Consider the following 19,040-nt stretch of genomic DNA (forward strand, 5'->3'; position numbering starts at 1 on the left):
TCGAACTCACGGACCGCGAGATCATGACCTGAGCCGAAGTCGGACGCTCAACCGACTCAGCCACCCAGGCGCCCCTAACGTATCTTTTGTAAGGGGCACAATTCAACCCAGAGCACCACTCTTCTCTCTAAAGTAACAGCCCTGCTCACGAGGCCCCCGGGTAGCAAGGGCCCAGAGCAGCCTGTTCCAGACCCGAGAACAACGCGGACCTTGCAGGAGGGCTCCTTGAACAGACTCTGAATCACATGCCCCTCCGGGGATCCACGGACAGGGCTCCACTATGCTGATCCAAAGACCCCCGCCCCCCGCCCCAGTGAAAGGAGGCCATGCTCGTGAGCCAGACCCTCATGGAGTGCCTCCTGGGTCGTCACAGTCGCTCTGCCTCAGACCCCAGAGACCCTCCTGGCACAGAGTAGTGGGTGCTTCGGAAATCATGTTGGAGCTGATCCAACTCCCTCATTTGACAGGTGGGGAATGAGTCCTTTCCACTCTGGTCTATAGGCTCTTGGGGGCTCAGTTTCGTCATCTGCAAAATGGGAACAGGGAGGGGAGAGAGGTCAGGAGCACTTGACTCCACACTGGGCTCTGTGGAGCCCTGGCTTCAGGGCCCTGGAGGGAGGAGAACAACATTCTCTATACCTTGTAGACTGAGCTGTGAGTAAAGCATCGAGTTTATGCAGTTTAGAGAGGCATGAAACCCACTGGGCTCAGTCACCCGTAAGTGACTTCTGCTCTCACATGCTACCGTTTGGGAGGAAAGAGACACTCAGAGCCACTAAAACATTTCACAGAGAGAGCTATTGCAATGAGTACAGAGGCAGAAAGTGTCCTGGTGACATCGGGCTCTCTGGGCCACCTGACTCGGTTAGAAGCCCAACGCAAGTCACTTAACCTCCTTGGTGACTCAGTTTCTTCACCTGAGAAATGGGAGTGATCATGGGACCTGCTTCGGAGGGTTACCGTGATCATTAATTTGCACGGAGAATGAGTCAGACAGTAAGTGCTGAGGGTGTTCTATTATTCACACCCATCAGAGAGTGTCCTTGACAACTGTCTGGGTCTGTGTGATCTCTCCCGCCACGGTCACGGGATGGCTCATCGTAGATGCTTAAATCAATGAATGAATCACCAAAACTAGCCCATTTAATCATTGGCAAGTTTCTCCTTTTTGCCTGAAAAGACATCTCTCTCATTCTGCCCTGGAGCTGTCACACCCCTCATTTATTTCTGGCTCAAACCTACAGACTTAAAATATATGTGCTGCCGTGCATTTTCAGCCATCTGTCTTGTACCTCCATTTCTGTGAGCATATATTAGCTTTCCTGGCGTAGCGAGCACACAAAACGCAATAAATTACCACTTTCTTAAGACTCTCGCTAATTGATCACAGCCTGGCATGGTTCTTTAACTGCCCCTGGATTATAGATGAGCTTTTCAGCCCTGAAATTGAGGGCCAAGCTCTGGGAGGAAGGTGTAGTGGATGGGGGAGGGGACAAAGAAACTAAAATGTATCTTGTGAGAAGAAGGTTCCATTTTAAGATTCAGACTGAAAGAATCAGAGAATCCGGAAGATGATTTCATCTGTGTCTTTCATTTTATAGATAAAGAGACAAAAGCCCAAGATAAGGAATTAGGTCCCAGCCCCAGGGCCAATCAGTAGCAGTCTGGACCCAGACCCTGTCTCCTGCCCGCTCTCCAGTTTTGTTTTGTTTTTGTTTTTTTTTCAATCGTACCCTTCAACCCAAAGCCTCTTGAGTATCTGCCATGGCTAAATCCACTTACTAGCTGTGTGGCTTTGAGCAAGTTGCTTAACCTCTCTGACCCTCTATGCATCCTCACCTATAGACAGGGAAAGCAAAGTACCTGTCCCATAGCGTGGCTCAAAGGGTTTAGGGGAACAGTGCCTGGATCTGAGATGTGTGTGTGTGTGTGTGTGTGTGTGTGTGTGTGTGTGTGTAGTTATGCGGTTGTGTGTATGTGTGCATGTAACACCTGGAAGTTTTGATTTCCAAGGCTGTTAACATGAAGAGGAAACATACCAGCTCTGCTCACTGGGGAGATTTGAGGCCAATCTCCTCTGTATCTGTAGCTGTCTGTTTCAGGAAGAGGGATTTTCAATGATGACTAATCCAGGGTTTCTCAGCTTGGCACCATTGACATTTCGGGCCGGATAATTCCTTGTGGTAACAGGCTGTCCTGTACCTTGTATGGTATTTAGCATCCCCAGCCTCCCTCACTCAATACCAGAAGCACCTCCATGATTGGGACAACCAAAAACGTCTCCAGACATTGGCCAGGGTCCCCTGGGGGGGCAAAATCACCCTCTGCCGAGAACCACTGTTGGACTCCACTAAAATGGGGGTTATTACCAACAGCACCTGAAGGGAAGAGACAATCCCTTCCCCAGACTTGATCGACGCAGGACCCCTCTGCCCACAGACACTGCCCCACTGGAGCCCGTTGAGGCAGACCATGGGTGCACCATGGGAACAGAGCATGGCTGGTGTTTCTGTTACCAGGGTGACCCGAAAGGCTGACAAGCCTCTTTCCCATATTCACGCCAGCAGGGCCGTGGCCTGCCGTCCCCTCCAAGTTGGAGGTGCAGGACGATCCCTAGAAGGGCTTGCCCAGCTCTGTCTCTAGGTGCCACTTCCTGAACTCAGCGAGGACTCTTCCCTCCTGCCCGCCTCCTGCCCTGCCTTCTTGTAGACCCTCAGTTGAAGTCCTTCTCTTGAACCAGCCCCTTCCAAAGGACACGCCGGTCCCAGTACCTTGTCAGGTGGAGCCCTCTCCGCATTCCTTGTAGCCCATAGCCAAAGGGATGTGGCTTTGCAGCCCATGTGGCTGCAGCCCCTTTGCAGCCAAGGGATGTGCCTTTGCAGATGATTCCTTGCAGCCCATAGCAAAGGGAAGCCACTTCCAGACCGTGTGGCCAGCTCAGGTTTGGGGGACCCTCCCCCCAACCCATCTCTGGGGGCCAAGTCCCAGCAAGTGTGGAAGAGGGCACTGATTTATTCTCTGGTGTTGCCTGTCCTTAGACGGCTCTACCTAGGTAAGCCACTTACGGTGTGCCTCCGGGCAGGTGACAACCTCCCACAGCTTCCGCTTCCTCATTCGTGTGATGGAGCTCACAATAGCATTGACACAAGTATAGGAGTGTGTCAGGATTAAATAAGGCCGCGCATGCAGACTGCCCAGCTAACTCCCCGACATAAAGTTGGCATTTATTAAGTGACTTCCAACACTGTTTAATGGGTTGTGCTAGAAGAATCCACATTGCAGCTGAATAGGTCCCAGGCAAACAACCCCAGAGGAGGTGGTTTCCGGGCACCGGCCCCTGAAAGAGGAGGGGTGGCCACTTCAGAGAGCATATGGGGACCCTTCGTCATAAGACGCCTCCTAGTTCCCACGGAAATTCACCGTGGGGCTGTGTATGGGCTGCTGTGGTTGAGTTGGGTGCTGTGGTCTGGACCTCGTTTCGTAGTCCTTGGTCCCAGAGCCCTGAGATATCATTCCCACATTTCAACACCACAGAGGACATTTCAGAGACGCGAGTCCTGACTTCTCTCTGAATGGAAGTTGGGGAGGGCTCTTGGAATTGCACCCCGACCCAGGCTCCACATAGGATGCCAGACAATTCTTTACTTTGGGGAGAAGCAGCTCAGTGGAATGGGAGAACGCATCCTTTGAAAGGAAATCAGCTGAGGTTTTAATTCCATCTCTCGCGTTCATTAACGGCCTGCCTTCCAGCAAGTTTTTTTTTTCTCAGTTTCCCCACCTATAAAATGAGTACAGTTACATCTCCTTCATAGTATGGAGATTCAAGTCGATGTGTGTTAAACATCTGGCATATTCTAGACGTTATGGTTATTTTTGCTTTGGGAACAATAAGTCTCTGAGAAGAAAAAAAAATTCAACATGACTTAAGAGGCAGCAATGTTCTTCCTTCATGAGATGTCCTGACCCTGGAAAACAAAGTCATAAATTCTGGACTCAAGACATTTTGTGCACCACGACATTTGCATTCTAGACGTGTGTGTGTGCATTCCAGGGGCCTTTAACATTCCAGATTCAAAATATTATCTTTTTAATGGACTGTCTTGTTGAGTTTGTTGGAATTAGCGACCCAAAGAAAATATTAAGTGGCCGGATTCTTGAATGGGGTCCATGGGTCTGGCTACATCCTGGGGAATTGACAAGATTATTTACCAGTAAAGATGGAGGTAAGTCATTTTCTAAAACAGACTCCTCCAGCCTCGTGATCTGGAAGAGGGTGCATGCTGTGTGTCCTCTTTAGCACTGATTCAACAAATATTTACCTATTGCCTTCTATGCCCCAGATCCCCTTCTAGATCCTAGAGACGGAGAAGCTGGCAAGATAGAGAGGGGCTATCCTCTTTATTAACACTACAGTCAGGCAATGGGACTGACGGAGGTCTAAGGATGAGGTGCAAAGAGCAGACAACATGCACATAGTAAGCAGAGTAATTCAGAAAATGGCCCTGGGAAGGAGAAAGGGAAAAGGCTCGACATGTTTGAGGATAAAGAAGGAGGCCAGGAAAATTAAAACTAGAATTACCCTATGACCCAGCAATAGCACTACTAGGAATTTATCCAGGATATAGGAGTGCTGATTGGTAGGGGCACCTGTACCCCAATGTTTATAGCAGCGCTATCAACAATATCCAAATTATGGAAAGAGCCTAGATGTCCATCAACTGATGAATGGATAAAGAAGATGTGAGATATATATATATGCTGGAATACTACTCGGAGATGAAAAGGAATGAAATCTTGCCATTTGCAACAACATGGATGGAACTGGAGGGTATTATGCAAAGTGAAATAAGTCAGCGAAAGACAGCATGTTTTCACTCATATGTGGAATTTGAGAAACTTAACAGAAGATCATAGGGGAAGGTAAGGAAAAGTAAGTTACAGAGAGGGAGACAAGCCATAAGAGACTCTTAAATACAGAGAACAAACTGCAGGTTGATGGGGGTGAGGGGTGGGGGGGCAGGGAAAATAGGTGATGGGCATTGAGGAGGGCAACGAACACTGGGTGTTTGTTGGGATGAACACTGGGCATTGTACGTAAGTAATGAATTACAGGAGTCTACTCCTGAAGCCAAGACCACACTGTATATAGCTAACTTGACAATAAACTATTAAAAAAAAAAAAAAAAGAAGGAAACCAGGGAGCTGGAGTCTATTGAGGAGAAGGAGGGTGGTTGGAGATGTGGGAGACAGGGTCTTGTAGTTCACATAGGCGTTCATATGCTGTGGTAGGCAAAGAGATAGTATTTTATCTGAGTGTGTTGGAAGGGCATTGGGGATTTTTTTAAATGTTTATTTGTTTACTTTAAGGGAGAGAGAGTGCACTCAAGCAGGGGAGGGCAGAGAGAGAGGGAGAGAGAATCCCAAGCATGCCCCACGCTGTCCGTGCAGAGTCCCATGTAGGGCTCGAACTCACGAACCGTGTGAGATCATGACCTGAGCCGAAGTCGGGAGTCAGAGACTCAACCAACTGAGCCACTCGGGTGCCCCTAGCTCACTAGAAACCAGGTGTGTTTCTTTTAATAGAATTGAAACCATGTTATCCAGTGGGATGATCAGTTGGTTAATCAGAAAAGTCCATTAAGACGGGAACTCATGAGAAACGAATCGGGTAGGTGTAGACCTTAAACATTTTATCGTCTCTGTGCACACAAACGTGCGAGCATCCGCCATTCCCTCTGTGCAGGGTCGGAGGCTTGAGTCGGAAAACGCTCCTTTTGAAAGTCTTACAAAACCACAAACATAACGCGTGGCCTATGATTTCCAGCTTTGGTTTCTTGAAAGGGGGGGTCTCCGCGTGATATTTAATTAATTTAATTAAGTTCTGTAATTACCACGACAAAGACAACTGGCACGCACAGGTTTGAGACAAACACAGTTGACTCTTGGGAAACACGTAACTTCCTGGGGAGGATGGACGCACCGGGCCAGGAAGACGCAGTCTTTTCTGAGCAGTAGTTGTTATGTTTTGTGCAGGGAATAAAATGTCCAGGTTACCGGGCGCCTGGCTGGCTCTGCCAGTAGAGCACGGGACTCTTGAGCTCAAGGTTGCGAGTTTGAGACCCATGCTGGGTGTGGAGTTTACTTTAAAAAAATATCAAATGTCTAGGGGAAGGCCCCAGATTCACTGAAAGCTTTGCTTGTAGCACAAGCAAAACAGCATATCTTTGCTGGGCTTTCTGGTCTATGGAAGTGTTGCAGGTATTTCTTGGGGGCTGAAGGTGGGATTGTATTATTTAAAGTAAATCGGGGAGCTCATTTTTAAAGGATTGCCTAGTGAAACTTTTGGTAAAACAAAAGCCATTTGTAAAGCCTGTCGTTGCCTCTCGGCAACTCGTAGGCAGAATAATAATTCATAGGCAGAATCCGAACCTTTGCATATTAGATTGGCCCAAAGAGAAGTGCGCTTACAGGCTTCTACTTGTAAGGTCGTTAACGACGTGTCAACCCCTCCAAAAAAAAAAAGCCTGGGAAACAGAAGGATTCCATTCCTCCTTGTTCCTGAATTTTCCGTCGGAGGAAGTTATTTAGAGATGCCGGCTAGAGATAAGAAAGGGAGTATATTTTACGGGGATGAGGTCAACAAACTTCCTCCTGCCGACAGAACAACAGGGGTTGAAATCTCTGGAACAACAGGCTCTCAGATCCGTTGATCAGATGGACTGGAGCAGGGAGCCTGTCCACAGCACAAGCCTCTTAGCCCATGGTCGGTACAAGAGCCACCTTTGCGATGCAGATCCGTGGCTTGTTCGTGGTAGGAAAGATCCTCCCTACTCGCTCTCTATAGCTTGAGGGGAGCCCAGCTCAGATCTTTCCCTCGGAGGACACCACCTCCTCGGTCATTATGCTCCTTGATCAGCCCCAAAGGGCCATGGATGATGACTCCCCTGCACCGGAAACAGAGCTCAAGTCAGGAGCTTGTGCGATGACTCATCTCTGAACTGTGGCTTTTGGCTGGCCAGACTGCAGGCCTGGAGTCCACACCAGCAGGACTGAAGATGTCAGGATGGCTGAATGGGAAGCCTGGGCAGCATGGGGTAAACAGCACCAACCCTCTGCCCTTCCTGGACGAATGCAGCAACCCCGTGGTTTCTCAGTTCTGGTCTCCCCCCTCCCATACCATTTCAGGAATGCTTCTGGAAGAAACACAGCTTGCAGCTTGCTTGCTTAGAAGCCGCTGATGTCCCCCAACCCCTTGAAGGTGTGGCCCTCGATTCCTCTGGCCTCGGTTCTCACCCCTTTCACAGAACTGGAGCCTGCAGGACCTTAGTGAGTGAGTTTAGTGGTTCCCAGGCTTTTGGTTTTCCCGGACCAGGAAAAATCCCCATTTCGCTCTTCAGCATGAGGCGCTTCTCGGTACAATCGACGAGACCCAAAGCTCTGGGGACTCTGCTGCCTGCTGCAGACCCCAGTCTGCCCCCACTCCCTCTGTGCCCGACCCCCGTCCCTGTCTGTTCCCACAGAAGCCACCCCATGACTTCCCACGCTCTGAGTCTCTGCTCCAAAGGCCCTTCCCGGCCGAGCCCACTCGCTAAACCCCTACTCCCTGACTTTCCACAAACTCCTCTCCTGAGACAGTGGGTTTGCTTCTCTCTCCCTTCTTGTGAGGCTTTGTAAACACTTTCCTCATTTGATATCTATCTGTCATACCCACAACTCCTCTGAAAAATGGTGGCTTTTATGCGTTTCCTCTTTAGCTGTGAGCTCTGTGCCACATGGCTGATCCCAGCCCCTGTTCAGGGCACCCCCCGCAGCAGGCATTCGGCAAATGTGACTCGAGGACAGTCTTGTGCTGACGTCCTGTGTTTTGCCATCATCCCCACTGAACTGTTTTCACACCCTGTGACTGAAACATAACGCTCGTAGTCATCCCCGGGACATGTGGCCCGTCAATTCCTCCCACACTCTGGCTGAACATAGCACCACGGACGTCAGCGACGGTACCTTTTCCTTGGACGGCAATTTGGAACTTTTGGAGGGATCTCCATCCTCTACAGTCTCTGAGCATCCAGAGGAAGGCTGAACAGAGATGACCAGACCCATTTTACAGATAGGAAGACCGAGGCTCAGAGGGTCAGCAGGGGAAGCGGGGTTTGAGCCCAGCTCACCGGGCTCGGGGCCGGGATCTCTCCTAGTCCCCATGCCCACATGTGACAGTGAAAAGATCCAGACCTGGCTTGAGGCTGGGACGAGTAACTCTCAGGTGAGGGGAAGTCTGTCCAGAGGGTTATAACCAAAGACAGCAAATGACAGCTAAAAGTTTGGGGCGCCTGGGTGGCTCAGTCGGTTAAGCGGCCGACTTCGGCTCAGGTCATGATCTTGTGGTCCGTGAGTTCGAGCCCCGCGTCGGGCTCTGTGCTGGCAGCTCGGAGCCTGGAGCCTGCTTCGGATTCTGTCTCCCTCCCTCTCTCTCTCTCTGCCCCTCCCCTGCTCACGCTCCGTCTCTGTCTCAAAAATAAATAAACATTAATAAATAAATAAATAAATAAATAAATAAATAAATAATAAAAATAAAGGAACGCCGGGCAGGACCACTTGCCTGCACAACCAAACCCCAGGTTTGGGTGTATGATTTCTCAGTGATCACACCCAGCACAGAGCAGAGAAGCCCAATAAGTATGTGCGAACGGTCAGCGCGAACGGTCAGCCCATGGCACCATGGCCGCTCAGCTAACCAGCTCCTCCTTTTACCTTGTCAGTCCCTGGAGTGTTCTTCCGCCTCTCCCTCTGCTGATGTGGAATCCAAATCCTGTCTTCTCCCTCCAGAGAGTCCTGGGGCTCTCAGCCGGGGCCCAGAGTCCTCTGATCCTCAGTGCCCTCTTCCACGGCTCCCACTGTCTGACCTGCCTCCAGATGTCTGCCTTAAACTGCTCAAAATAACTCCAGCATCCTGATAACGATCGGCTCCGCTAAGGAAAAAACAAAGCAGAAGTCCTCAGCCACAACAGCCTCTCAAACTAAACAGAGCAGATGGGCTGGAAGACCAGGCCTTTTCCCAAAAGCAGTGCTCCGCGACCTGCTGGGGTTGCTGACAGTGGCAGGCTGGAGGTGACCCGCACCTGTTCCCAACAGCTGTCTTTCCCCAACCCCGAGCTCCAGGACGTCACCTTGGTGGTCTGAGGTTCTCTCTGGCAGCATTGCTGACAGTATGGAAATCGGCAAAAGGCAATCGTTAAACCTTAGCCAGCACACCACTGGCACCAATCTTGAGAAGGTGAGGAAGGCGATGGAGCCCCTCCCAAGGAAGCGTCGATATACAGCGTCACACCGTTTCACGTATAATTTCGGGGAGCTCACGGCCCCCCGGGACCCTACAATGGAACTCTTAGGTTAAAGGCCCCATGCGCAAGTGTTCAGGTGTTTCTCAAAGCTAGAGAGGAAAAGGGAATGAGTAGATGAGCCAGAGACTGAGCAAGAGATTTGAAATCTTTTTAATTAACTAATTAATTAATTTTGAAAGAGAGAGCATGAGCAGGGGAGGGACAGAGAGAGAGGGAGAGAGATAATCTTAAGCAGGCTCCGCACCATCAACACAGAGCCCGACTCATGAACTGTGAGGTTCAAGACCTGAGCCGAAACCAAGAGTCAGACGTTTAGCCGACTGAGCCACCCAGGCGCCCCGAGAGATTTGAAATATTTTATTGCCACACCTCACTTGATGTTTGGAAGCATGACCGTGTCACCATTTTACAGAGGAGGACACTGAGGCCCAGAAAGTTTATGCATTGTGTCCAAGACTTCACGGATCCTAGCTGATTGAGCTGGGATTTGAACTCTGCTCTTGACGCTATTGGGAATGAAGCTTTGCTTGGAAGAAATGAATAGCAGACAAGGCTGCTGTGGTAGGCAGAACCCTCAACATGGCCCCTCTACATGACCACACCCTAGTCCCCACAACCTATGACTCTGTTACCTTCCATGGCAAAGGGACTTGGCAGATGTGGTTAAGATTCTTGAGACGAGGGGATTATTCGGGGTTATCCCGGTGGGCCCCATGTAAGGACATGAGTCCTTCAGAGCGTGAGCGGGAGGGAGAGGACCATGTGAGAGCAGGCTGGCTCTGATGGTAGAGGAAGGAGGCCATCAGCAGTGGCCTCCAGAGCTCCAAGTGGCCTTCAGTTGACAGCGAGGCAGAAAATGGGAACTGTGTCCTCCACCTCAAGGGGCCCAGTTCTGTCACAGCCAGTGAGCAGGAGGCAGATTTCTCCCTCGGAGCCTCCAGGGGGAACAAAGCCAGCTGACGCCTTGATTTTACCCCAGTGAGACCCGTGCCGGAACTTTGAACTCTGGAAACGATGAGAGAGTATGTTTGTGTTGTTTTAAGCCACTGAGTTTGTGGTCATTTCTCAGGGAAGCCACGGAAAGTTCATCCGGTCACTTCCCTGAAGGACCTCTCAGAAACAGGCCGCGTCCCTCCCACACTGTAGGGGAAGGGGCAGGCCCTGGTGTGGCAGCAGAAGGGAGAGGGCGTCGCCTACTAATGCCAAGCTACCCTGGTGCCTCTGCAGCCCACACAGGAGTGGGTAGCCCCTGGGGGTGTAACGAGGCCAGTGCTCAGCCGGCTTTGGGATCACAAACCCGGCGTAGGTCTGGCATCGCCACTTCCCAGTGTGGGGCCCTGGCAAGAAAATGGCCTCTCAGAACCTAAGTTTCTTCCAATGTAAACACTCTGCAAATTACTCCAAGAACATCTACTCTCAGGGCCCTTGAGATAACTGGGGGTGAAGGGAACCCATCAGCTACCAAGAGTGGCTACGGGAGAGGTGATTTTTATTGCCGTCAATTCTATCTTCCTGGCTTTTTTTTTTTCTTCGTGTTCCTTTTTCCCTCTGAGTCTTACAACATCACTGAGAAGCTAGGCCATTAGTACTTTTCAGTGACCCTCAGCCTCTGCACACAAGTAGATGGAGAACTGGATTTGGGGTCTGGGGGATTCAGCTCTGGATCCTGGTGCTCCCATGTCTGAGGCATGTGGCGGCATCCTGGGTCATCTCCTGGGAAATGTACGGATGATAACATTTATGTCCTTGGCGGGTCCCGAGTGTTGGATGGTCAGAAGCCCACTCTGGTACCTGGCACAACTTCGTGCTCAGGAAATGGCAACTGGAAACAGGCACTGAGTCGAGCTGGCTGTAAACAGGTGACCTCGGCCACCGCAGACTCTGGGCTTTTGTGTGCATTTGACCAAGTGCAGTACACAAATACTTCTGGGCATTGGACGAGGGACTTAGCCCTTTGGGTGCCAGGATGTATAAATATTCATGCCGCTACCCCCTTCCTGTCCCCCTGCTTGGGAATAAGATGAAAACCATCCCTAAGTGGGTGTGGGGTGCCTAACACTGTTCGCAGAGAGACACTACACTCTGTGGTTGAAGTTCCCCTCCTAACCGCGTGCCGTTAGCCCTGTTGGTCTCGCGGGGTCTCCCGTCTCTTCCGTGGCCCCTTCCAGTGTGGAGCCCAGTGCTGACACACAACAACCAAGATCATAACACTACCCGGCTCTCGTCAAAGCACTTGGAACTGGCTCGCACGTGGCTGGTTCGGTCTGGTGTTTCATGATAAGCAAACTAAAACCCAAGTTGAGTGACTCATCCAGGGTTACTCGGGCAGTAAGTGACAGAGCTGACTCAGCAGAGTGACTCAGCCCTATGTCGTTCCCTCCATGCCCTGCTGACAGCCATGTGTGCACTTGGTGATCGTGCTTATGGTCCCAGGAAGGATTCCAGCCCTTGAGACCCCTCGAGGTCCCCAGGCGAGGCTAGGTACCTGGGCGTCGGGCCCAGCCCTGTCCCTGTTGGTCACCCTAGTTCTTGGCCTGTGCAAGGGAGGGACTACAGGGAAAGTACTTTGTTGGCCTGAAATGTTCCCTTTTATACCCTTGAACTTGAGGGTCCTGTTTCCCAGTCTCAGGAATAACCACCACGAATCCCTCTGATTCATGGCCAGAGCCATGCTGTCCATGAAACATCGTGCCTGCCCTCAGAGTGATTTAACCTCCACCCAAACCACCTGTATCTGGGAGCCAGCTAGCCCAAGCCCTTTCCCAGCACATGCGTCCAGTGGGCGTCTTCCTTTCATACCAGCACAGATGAGAACCACTGGTGACACTCTGTGCCCATGGCCAGAAACTCTGCTATTAGCTTGACAATGGTGATTACATACGAAGCAGAAGGGTGGATACCTTTCAAGTCCTTGCTACATGTGCCACCTTATTCCAATCTTTACAATGACCCCACAAAGCCGATATTTATGCACCTGCTCCAAAGCATGGAATCAGGGAGGCCATGTAACTTGCCAGAGGTCACCGGCTTGGAGTGGGGAGGACTTAGACCTGGGGGTGGTGCCACTGGGCTGCATGCCCCCCATTAGCTCATGCCCCTGGCAGTGCTCTTGAGCTGACTCCGCTCTTCAATTCACTGCGTGTCTCTGGGTAAGTCAGGAAACGTCTCTGGACTTCGTTTCCTTCATCTGTAGAATTAGAATTGGCTCTTGTGATAATCTGTGGCCGACTACAAGGTTAGAGAGTGCAGTCTCCACACAAGACCACGCTTACTTCTGACACCAAGTGCAAATTCAAGGGCCTCCCAAACCACCCTCAGGCTTGATTATTCTCTAGAAAGACTCACAGACCTCACTGAAAACTGCTAGACTCATTGTTACATCATACAGGGAAAGAAGTGAATTCAGACCAGACAAAGGAAGAGCCCAGGAGCGTTCCAATGCAGAGCCCCACAGTCCTGTCTTTGTGGAGTCGGGAAGGGTCACTCTCCTGATGTGTGACAATGCCCACAAGGTAGCACGAACCAGAGAGGCTCACCCAAACTTGGTGTTCAGAGGTTTTATTAGAGCCCAGTTACATAGGCATGATTGATAGATTGATTGATTGATTGACTGCCTATGGTTGATCTCAGGCTCCACTGATACCATGTGGCCTATATCCCCCACCCTAAGTCACATGGTCTTTTGGCATGACCTGTCCCCACCCTAAGACTGTCAAGTGCGACCACGTTTATGGAAAATCCAGTGCAATTAGCCTCTGCACTAAACAGAGGTATGATCACAGGGCACAAAGGCCAGACTTCTCTTTGGGGAAAGTCAAGTGCTTTACTACACAGCTGTGAAGTCCCTTCTAGCTTTTTCACTGTGACACTCTCCCAGGGTTCACCCCCATGGCCCCGAGTACCCCTGAGCTGGTCTCCCCAAGGCCAGCCCCAGCCCAGTCCACTCAAACGTCTCATCTGGCCTCTAAATCCTTATTCTCCCCTGCATGCTGCTTATTAGATGTTTGATTCAGTCATAGTATATATTTATTGACCAGCCAGCAATGGTGTGTCAGGCACTGGTCTAGGCTATATGGATGAACGTCATCCTTGAAAAGGTGTGCAAGTATAAGTCGTATGAACAAGGGCTAACACAAAGAAGGGACTCAAATTACAGACTATTTTTTAGTATTTATTTTTGAGAGAGAGAGCGACAGAGCATGAGTGGGGGAGGGGCAGGGAGAGAGGGAGACACAGAATCCGAAGCAGGCTCCAGGCTCCGAACTGTCAGCACAGAGCCCGATGTGGGGCTCGAACCCACAAACCGTGAGATCATGACCTGAGCCGAAGTCGGCTGCTTAACCGACTGAGCCACCCAGGTGCCCCTACAGGCTATTTTGAACAAACGAATGTTCCATTGACATTGCAAATGTCATGGTTGGAACTTTCCAGAGAGGTGATTGCTCAGCTTTGGGTCCACTTCAGCCAACAGATGTGGGCCTCCATTGGACTAAAGGCCAAACCAAATCTTAACTAAACAAACCAAACACGGAATCCTACACGTAAACAGAAAAAAGTCTTCATTTGGGGAGGAATGTTGGTTTTCGGGTTGTTTGGCTTTTCCAGAAGTTTACGATTCCTTTAACTGTTGCTTCTTATTTCCGTGTGTTTTCTCAGCCTGGAGTTGCTGGCAGATGTTCAGTATGCCTTCGGCCTTCCCTTCCACCCTACCTACGAGGGGCAGTTTACTCTGGAGGAGAAAAGCCTGTCACTGAAAATCATGCAATTCTTGTCCAACTTCATCCGATCCGGGTGAGTGGACGGCATGTGCCTGCTTCTGCCATCACGCCTCCCTCCCTCCCTTTGAACCCTTTGCATTGGCGGACTCCCTCTACCCCACCCCCCAGCCTTTGTGGTCACCTGCCACTGGGCTCCCTGTCTCAGTCCCCCTCTTCTAGCCAAAGCTACCTCTGTGTAGATTAACCTCGGTGAAGGGACGCTCCAGTCACACGCTCCCTTATTCAGCCGCGTGTGACGCCTCGAGATCAGGGTTCCCGGAGCTCAGTGCTATGGACGCTGGGGCAGGATAAGTCTTCGTGGTGAGGGCATCCTGTGCATTGCTGGCTAGTCAGCACCTTTTCTGGTCTCCCACCGCAAGAGGACGGTAACCCCTCCCCCCAGGCATGAGAACAAAATATCTCAGTGCCAAATGTCTCCTGGAGTACATAGTCACCCCAAGTTGAGAAGCACTGTCTTAGATTCTCAAATTCAGTTAAAATATTCAAGACCCTTCCTTATTGACCCTCGCATCCCCTCACCCCTCTGTTCTAGCCCAAGTACCATGCTCACTGTCCCCACTTCCAAAATTGGTTCCCCCCCCCGCCCACCACACACACACACCTTTATGTCCTGGCCAGACATGCTCTGGCCACCTAGCATAGTACTCAGGCCCCTGGGAAGGGAAAAGCGGAAAAAGTCAGGTTTCATCCGTAAACCACACACAGTCTGAAACCTAAAGCCCAACCGAATTAAAAGGGCAAAGTTGAACTTTGTATAGTTTGTTGTAGGAGTTGAGCGGAAAGACAATTCTTTTAATTCAGATTTAGAAAATGTATGGCTGGAGACGTGACAGTGGAGTGGGGCCTGGAAGAATCGCAGGATGTTCAGACACAGGATGCCAGCCCAAAGAAGGCACCTTCAGGTTGAAGGGATGAGAAATACCTTGTTTGGTGAATGTCAGGAGGTCAGACCTGGTGGCGGGTGTGGGAAGGTGCCTGAGTGTAAGAGGATATGACATCCCCTTCATAGGGAAGGTGGCTCACGAGTGGCCGACAACTTTGCCTGGCTCGCCCTCCCCAACCCAGGCCTTGGACAAAGGGCCCCTAGAGATTGGTTGTGGTGTCCAGATACAAGGACGCCAGGATACAAGGGGACACGGTGACCAAGTGAGCATTCAGAAAGACAGGAGGGTAACGTGAGGTCCTGAGTAATGTTGCTGGGTCATGAACTCGCGTCTTTCCTTTTCCAGAAATGGCCTGAGATGGGTGAGGTGAGTCAGGGGCCTTTCTGCCTTTAATCATTTGGAATGCGGCGGGAGAGCACAGCGCTAAGCATCAGATCGGGCAGATTCAAACTCTGCCTTGACACCTAAAGATGTGTGATCTGGTCCTTAGACACTGAGTGCAACTGGAAAGTGATCCCAAGTGACAAAAGGAATGACACGTTTCCCTCGTGGATGTTCCTTTCTTGTCATTTTCCCAGAAATCCCAACTACCCACATGAGTTCTCAAGGAAAGCCCCTGAATTTGCAACCCCCTGGCCTGACTTTGTCCCACGTGCCGGCGGGGAGACCTACAAGGAGTTCAGTGACCTGCTTCCCAATCGACAGGGCCTGAAAAGCGCTGACTGCTCCTTCTGGTCCAAGTACATCCAGTCTCTGAAGGCCACGGCAGGTGGGGAGGCTGGAGCGGGCAGGGGGCTGGGCAGAGGGCAGATGGGGGCTGGGCAGAGGGTGGACGGGTTGTTAACCCCCTGCATTTACTGAGCTCGCTGGGTGGCAGACGTGGGTGGAGCTCACTGGGGCCAGTGAATCATAGGGTGCCATCGGCTCAGCATTTTTTCATGAAGAGCTCACAGTACTGGGGGTTCTTCTGTTCTGATGGGGGCGAGAGGGGAAAGTTAGAGAGAGAGAGAGAGAGACAGGGCGAGGACACCAGGGGCCTGGGTGTGGGATTTCTAGCCAGGGGAGAAGTGGGTATTACCACTTCTTCCTGCTAAAGAGAACTTCCTGTTGAGCAGGCATTAAGGAGAGAAAATGAATCATAACGAGGGCTCTGGGAATACAGAAATAAGTGCAATGCCTTTAAGAAGCTTCCGGGAGAGTGGGGGAGTGAGTGATGTAACCCAGCAAATGGCCCCTTGGCTTTCCCAGCACCACGATGGACGTCTGCACCCAAGCCAGTGGGAGCCTAGTGGAGGGAGGGTCTGGGAAGGCTTCCTGGGGAGGTGATGGTGGGGCTGAAGGTTTTTAGAATGGCAGGATTTCTTCATGTGGCAAGAGATGGGAGTGGAACATTCAGCAGGGAAGGGACCTTGCCCAACATGCTTTAGATGGCTAACACTGTATTAGCCTCCAAGGCCAAGTGGCTCTCTATTGAACCCAAGCCCCATTGTACCCTTAGCGTGACCGGTGGTGGTGAATCTGATGCCCGTCCCCTGGAAATGCTCTGCTGTTGAGCAATCATTGGGAAGGCCCGTCAGAGGCTGGGCTCTCTTAGGGCCAAGGGGGAAGACATGGGGGGAAGACCTGATTGGACTGGACCAACCTTGCCTCTCCTGTTTCAGACGAAGCCAAGCAGGGTCCATCAGCAGAGAGTGACGCAGAGGACCCGCCGACAGGAGAGCCAGGCTCCAAGAGCTACAGCAAGTAGCTGTAGCTGCTAAGACGCCCCTGCCCAGTCTGCCAACCCCACCTCAGGCTGTCACCAAGGGCATCTTATTCTCTAAAATAGCCACTAACTTTCAATAAAATGTCTACATGCAGTGACGCATGGGTGACTCGGATTTGTTTCTTTAAGACAATCCTTGGGGGACGACAAACCACATGATCTTCCTGAGGCTTGAATCCCAGACTACCGCTTCCTTCCAGCCAATATTTGTGGAACATTCTCTCTCCCCCAGGCCCCGTGCTGATTTGCCAGGGAGGCAGGGATCCTGCCCTCTGGATGGAGAAAAGGACAGGTAAACAGGTGTTGAGAGTAACACAAGAAAGGAGATTGCATCGAGGGTGGGCTCCAGAGTTATACAGTCCCACCCCCACATTAGAATTCTCTTGTGAAGGTTCCAGAATGGAGACGGGAGACCAGCTGGGCCGGTGTAATATCCTAAGCAAGAGACAACGAGGTCTGAATTAAGGCCGTGAGGGTAGAAATGGGGGAAGACAGAGATCTGAGAACCCTTTTAGGAAGCAGAATTGATAGGACTTGACTGAATGTGAGCAGGGGTAGAGGAAAGGAGATGAATTATTACCCCAGTTATGGTTGCTTTGGGTTCCCAGATAAGCAACAGATTTTATCACTTAGCCCCCTAAAGGACACACTTATGAAGGCAAATCTGTTTAAATCTGTCTTCTCTCTCAATCACACACACACACACACACACACACACACACACACTCCAGAGAGACAGAGACAGGGAGACAAAGCAAGAGAGAGAGAGAATTAACCCAAAGTAAAAGCAAATGGAGCTGGTTAGCAGTCTCTGTCATTTATGTGGTACGTCCTACGTTTACATGCATCCATCTCATTGGGGCATAGACCAGACTCACTATTGATTCATATGTTGGGACCATCACCCCCGTTTTGCAGATGTAGAAGGGGAGTCTCGGGAAGGGTTGTGGTGTGCCTAATTTCATACAGGGGAGAAGGTGGACAATCAGAGTTCAAGTCACGTCTTCCGGTTTCTCTATTTCCTTGCACTCTCTAGACTTCAGATACGTTTACAGTGACATTGTGTATTAGGCAAAACCCTCCTGAAAGCACTGAGGACCTCAGGTAACCTCTAAGCTGCTTAGAGGATCGATCAGTTAGGGTAGTTCAGTGCCAGAACCGAACACCCAACGAAAGTGCCTTAACCAAAGGATACTGCGGGAGGGGGGTAGTCCTAGCATTGGTCAAGGTCCCAGACTCTTTCCAGCTCTCCTCTCTGCTGTCTTCAGCACATGGATGATGTCTCACTTCACTGCCACAGTACGGCTGCCACAGTTCCAGACATCACATTTGCTCTTGACGGCATCCGTGCTGGAAGAAAGCAAGGCATGGTATAAAGGGCCTTCCCTTCAGGTGTCTTTTTCCTTTCTTGGAAAAATTTCTTCCCCAGAAATTCCCAGAAAAATTCCCTTTACGTCCCCTTGGCCATCATGGAGTTGTGTCCCCACTTGTAGACCAATCACCGACAATAGGGAATGGGCTTACCATGACCTGATGAGACAAACACGACTTATTCCCTAGAGTAGGAGATACCACTGTGCCAACAAAGCTGGAGTGCAGTTGGCAGAGGTGAATGGCGAGATACTGGGTAGAAGCCTGGGAGTTTCCTCAGCCACCAACACCTGAGTGGGGGCTTCGAAATAAGATAGACCTGGACATGGTCCCATGCTCTGCCAGGTGTTCACAGTAGCAGAATGACTTGGAATAACTCCTTTAGCCCAGTGGTTCCCAGCCTTGGCCATTGGCTAGAATCATCTGACCCCTTTTACGAAATCCCAATCCCAATACCACATCCCAGATCAGTTAGATCAGAACCCTGGAAGAGGCAGTGGGTGGGGGCAAGGCATCAGGGAATTCCAAGGCATGGTCAAGAATGGACTCTACTCTGGGGCGCCTGGGTGGCTCAGTCAGTTGAGCGTCGGACTGCGGCTCGGGTCATAATCTCACAGCTCGTGAGTTCGAGCCCCGCGTCGGGCTCTGTGCTGACAGCTCGAAGCCTGGAGCCTGCTTCTGCTTCTGTGTCTCCCTCTCTCTCCGCCCCTAACCCACTCGCATTCTGTCTCTGTCTCTCTCAAAAATAAATAAACATTCAAAAAAAATTAAAAAAAAAAAAAAGAATGAACCCTACTCTTAAAGTCAGCCCTCGACCCAAGGGCTTGGAATAAAAATTAAAAAAAAAGAATGGACCCTACTCTTAACTTCTCTGATCTTTATTTTCCTTACCTGTAGAATGGAT

General features: G+C 50.7%; 1 protein-coding gene across 1 annotated transcript in view; it reads left to right on the forward strand.

Moving 5' to 3' along the window:
* The window catches only part of TG (thyroglobulin), a 253,992-nt gene extending 237,092 nt beyond the window's left edge, over window positions 1-16,900 (forward strand). The window contains exons 47-49 of the mRNA XM_042924373.1: window positions 13,995-14,129; window positions 15,579-15,769; window positions 16,662-16,900. Coding sequence (XP_042780307.1) covers window positions 13,995-14,129; window positions 15,579-15,769; window positions 16,662-16,747 — 412 coding nt within the window. The 3' untranslated portion in view covers window positions 16,748-16,900. The remainder of the gene's footprint in view (window positions 1-13,994; window positions 14,130-15,578; window positions 15,770-16,661) is intronic.
* Window positions 16,901-19,040: the final 2,140 nt, after the last annotated feature.

This window comes from Panthera leo, chromosome F2, assembly GCF_018350215.1.
Source record: "Panthera leo isolate Ple1 chromosome F2, P.leo_Ple1_pat1.1, whole genome shotgun sequence".
Taxonomy (NCBI): Eukaryota; Metazoa; Chordata; class Mammalia; order Carnivora; family Felidae; genus Panthera; species Panthera leo.